General features: G+C 35.5%; 1 protein-coding gene across 1 annotated transcript; it reads left to right on the forward strand.

Annotated features, from left to right (window-relative positions):
• Nucleotides 1-801: 801 nt before the first annotated feature.
• LOC124934231 (18.1 kDa class I heat shock protein-like) lies at nt 802-1318 on the forward strand. The gene has a single exon (XM_047474729.1). The coding sequence runs from the start codon at nt 827-829 to the stop codon at nt 1301-1303; it is 477 nt and encodes a 158-aa protein (XP_047330685.1). The 5' UTR covers nt 802-826; the 3' UTR covers nt 1304-1318.
• Nucleotides 1319-1550: the final 232 nt, after the last annotated feature.

The raw sequence follows: 1550 nt of genomic DNA on the forward strand, positions 1-1550 counted from the left end.
CAGCCCAACCTCTTTGTTTGAAGCTTGCCACTTTTTCTATACTTACAGGAATGAAAGCGTCGAAAGGTGAAAAAAAGAAAAAAAGAATCTTTTACAAAAAAGTATGAAAAACAAAAAACGGAATGCCTGGATTGCCTTTTTTTATCTTTGTACTAGATTCTGAAGACATTTCCTACAAACCAAATTGTTTTCTACAAAAACACAAATAATAATTCAGCCAAAATATTTCATATATAATAAAAAGAATTAAATAATAAATTTCAAGTAATTAGCTCCCATGAGAGAAAAGTTCTAAAAAAAAATTAAAAATTAAAAGTGTTAAAACTATATCATTCCAAAAAAATATTAAAACAAAATGTTATTTAATTATTAATTATTTATAAACTCATAAAGATTGTCATAGATACTAAATTGAAAAAAAATATATATATATTTGTCTTCTGACGTTTAATATGTATGGTGAATTATGTGTCTAAGACAGAATGTATGTTTTTATTTTGTAGTGTATTGATATGAGTTGCAAACTAATTAATATGGCATAGATTGAAATTTTATAAATCAAAATTAAAATTTGTTGATAATCATTAAAGTAAAAAAAAATTGTATAAGAAAAGGGGACGCGTGTAGAAGTATTGTAAGCCGACCAGAACAATTGAGAATATTAAAGAAGGCCCTAGAATTATCTACATGTCTCTTTCAGCTGCTATTATTATCTATATATACACTTTCTATCGTCACTCTTCAATATCATTCCTAAGCATTTTTACAAACAATTTCTATTGTTCGTCAATCAGGAAACGAATATATCCAATCTATTAATTAATTAATGGCGCTAATTCCAAGCATTTTCAGCGGTCCAAGAAGCAACATCTTCGACCCCTTTTCAAGTCTCGACATCTTCGAGGGTTTCCCTTTCTCGAGTTCAGCACTGGGTAATGTTCCGTCCTCCACCCGCGAGACCTCTGCCTTCGCCAACGCAAGGATCGACTGGAAGGAGACAGCGGAGGCGCACGTGTTCAAGGCGGATCTGCCCGGGCTGAAGAAGGAGGAGGTGAAAGTGGAGTTGGAAGATGGAAAGGTTCTCCAGATCAGCGGCGAGAGGAGCAGAGAGCAGGAGGAGAAGAACGAGAAGTGGCACCGAGTTGAGAGGAGCAGCGGCAAGTTCCTCCGCCGCTTCAGGCTGCCGGAGAACGCCAAGGTGGAACAGATCAATGCTACTATGGACAACGGCGTCCTCACGGTCACTGTACCCAAGGAGCTGGAGAAGAAGCAGGAGATCAAGACCATCGACATCTCCGGCTGAAACAAAAATTCATTTTATATCTAGCTAGCGTATATTGTTTTGTTCTCTTTTCTTCTGTGTGCAAATAAATTATCAATATGTCGTATGTGTAATGTATGTGTAATGTGTGTGTTAGGCGAGCTACGGAACTAATATATAATACATATAATTCTATTTTGTCGGACTATTTTACTATCTCTTGATTTCATAGAATCGAAATTTGACACGGCTCTCTTTATGTATCATTCACCTTAAATAACCGCATAGT

The sequence above is a fragment of the Impatiens glandulifera genome, chromosome 4, assembly GCF_907164915.1.
Source record: "Impatiens glandulifera chromosome 4, dImpGla2.1, whole genome shotgun sequence".
NCBI lineage: Eukaryota > Viridiplantae > Streptophyta > Magnoliopsida > Ericales > Balsaminaceae > Impatiens > Impatiens glandulifera.

Excerpts from the sequence above, each read along its gene's own strand:
- LOC124934231 (XM_047474729.1), top strand. The coding sequence starts at position 827 with ATGGCGCTAATTCCAAGCATTTTCAGCGGTCCAAGAAGCAACATCTTC.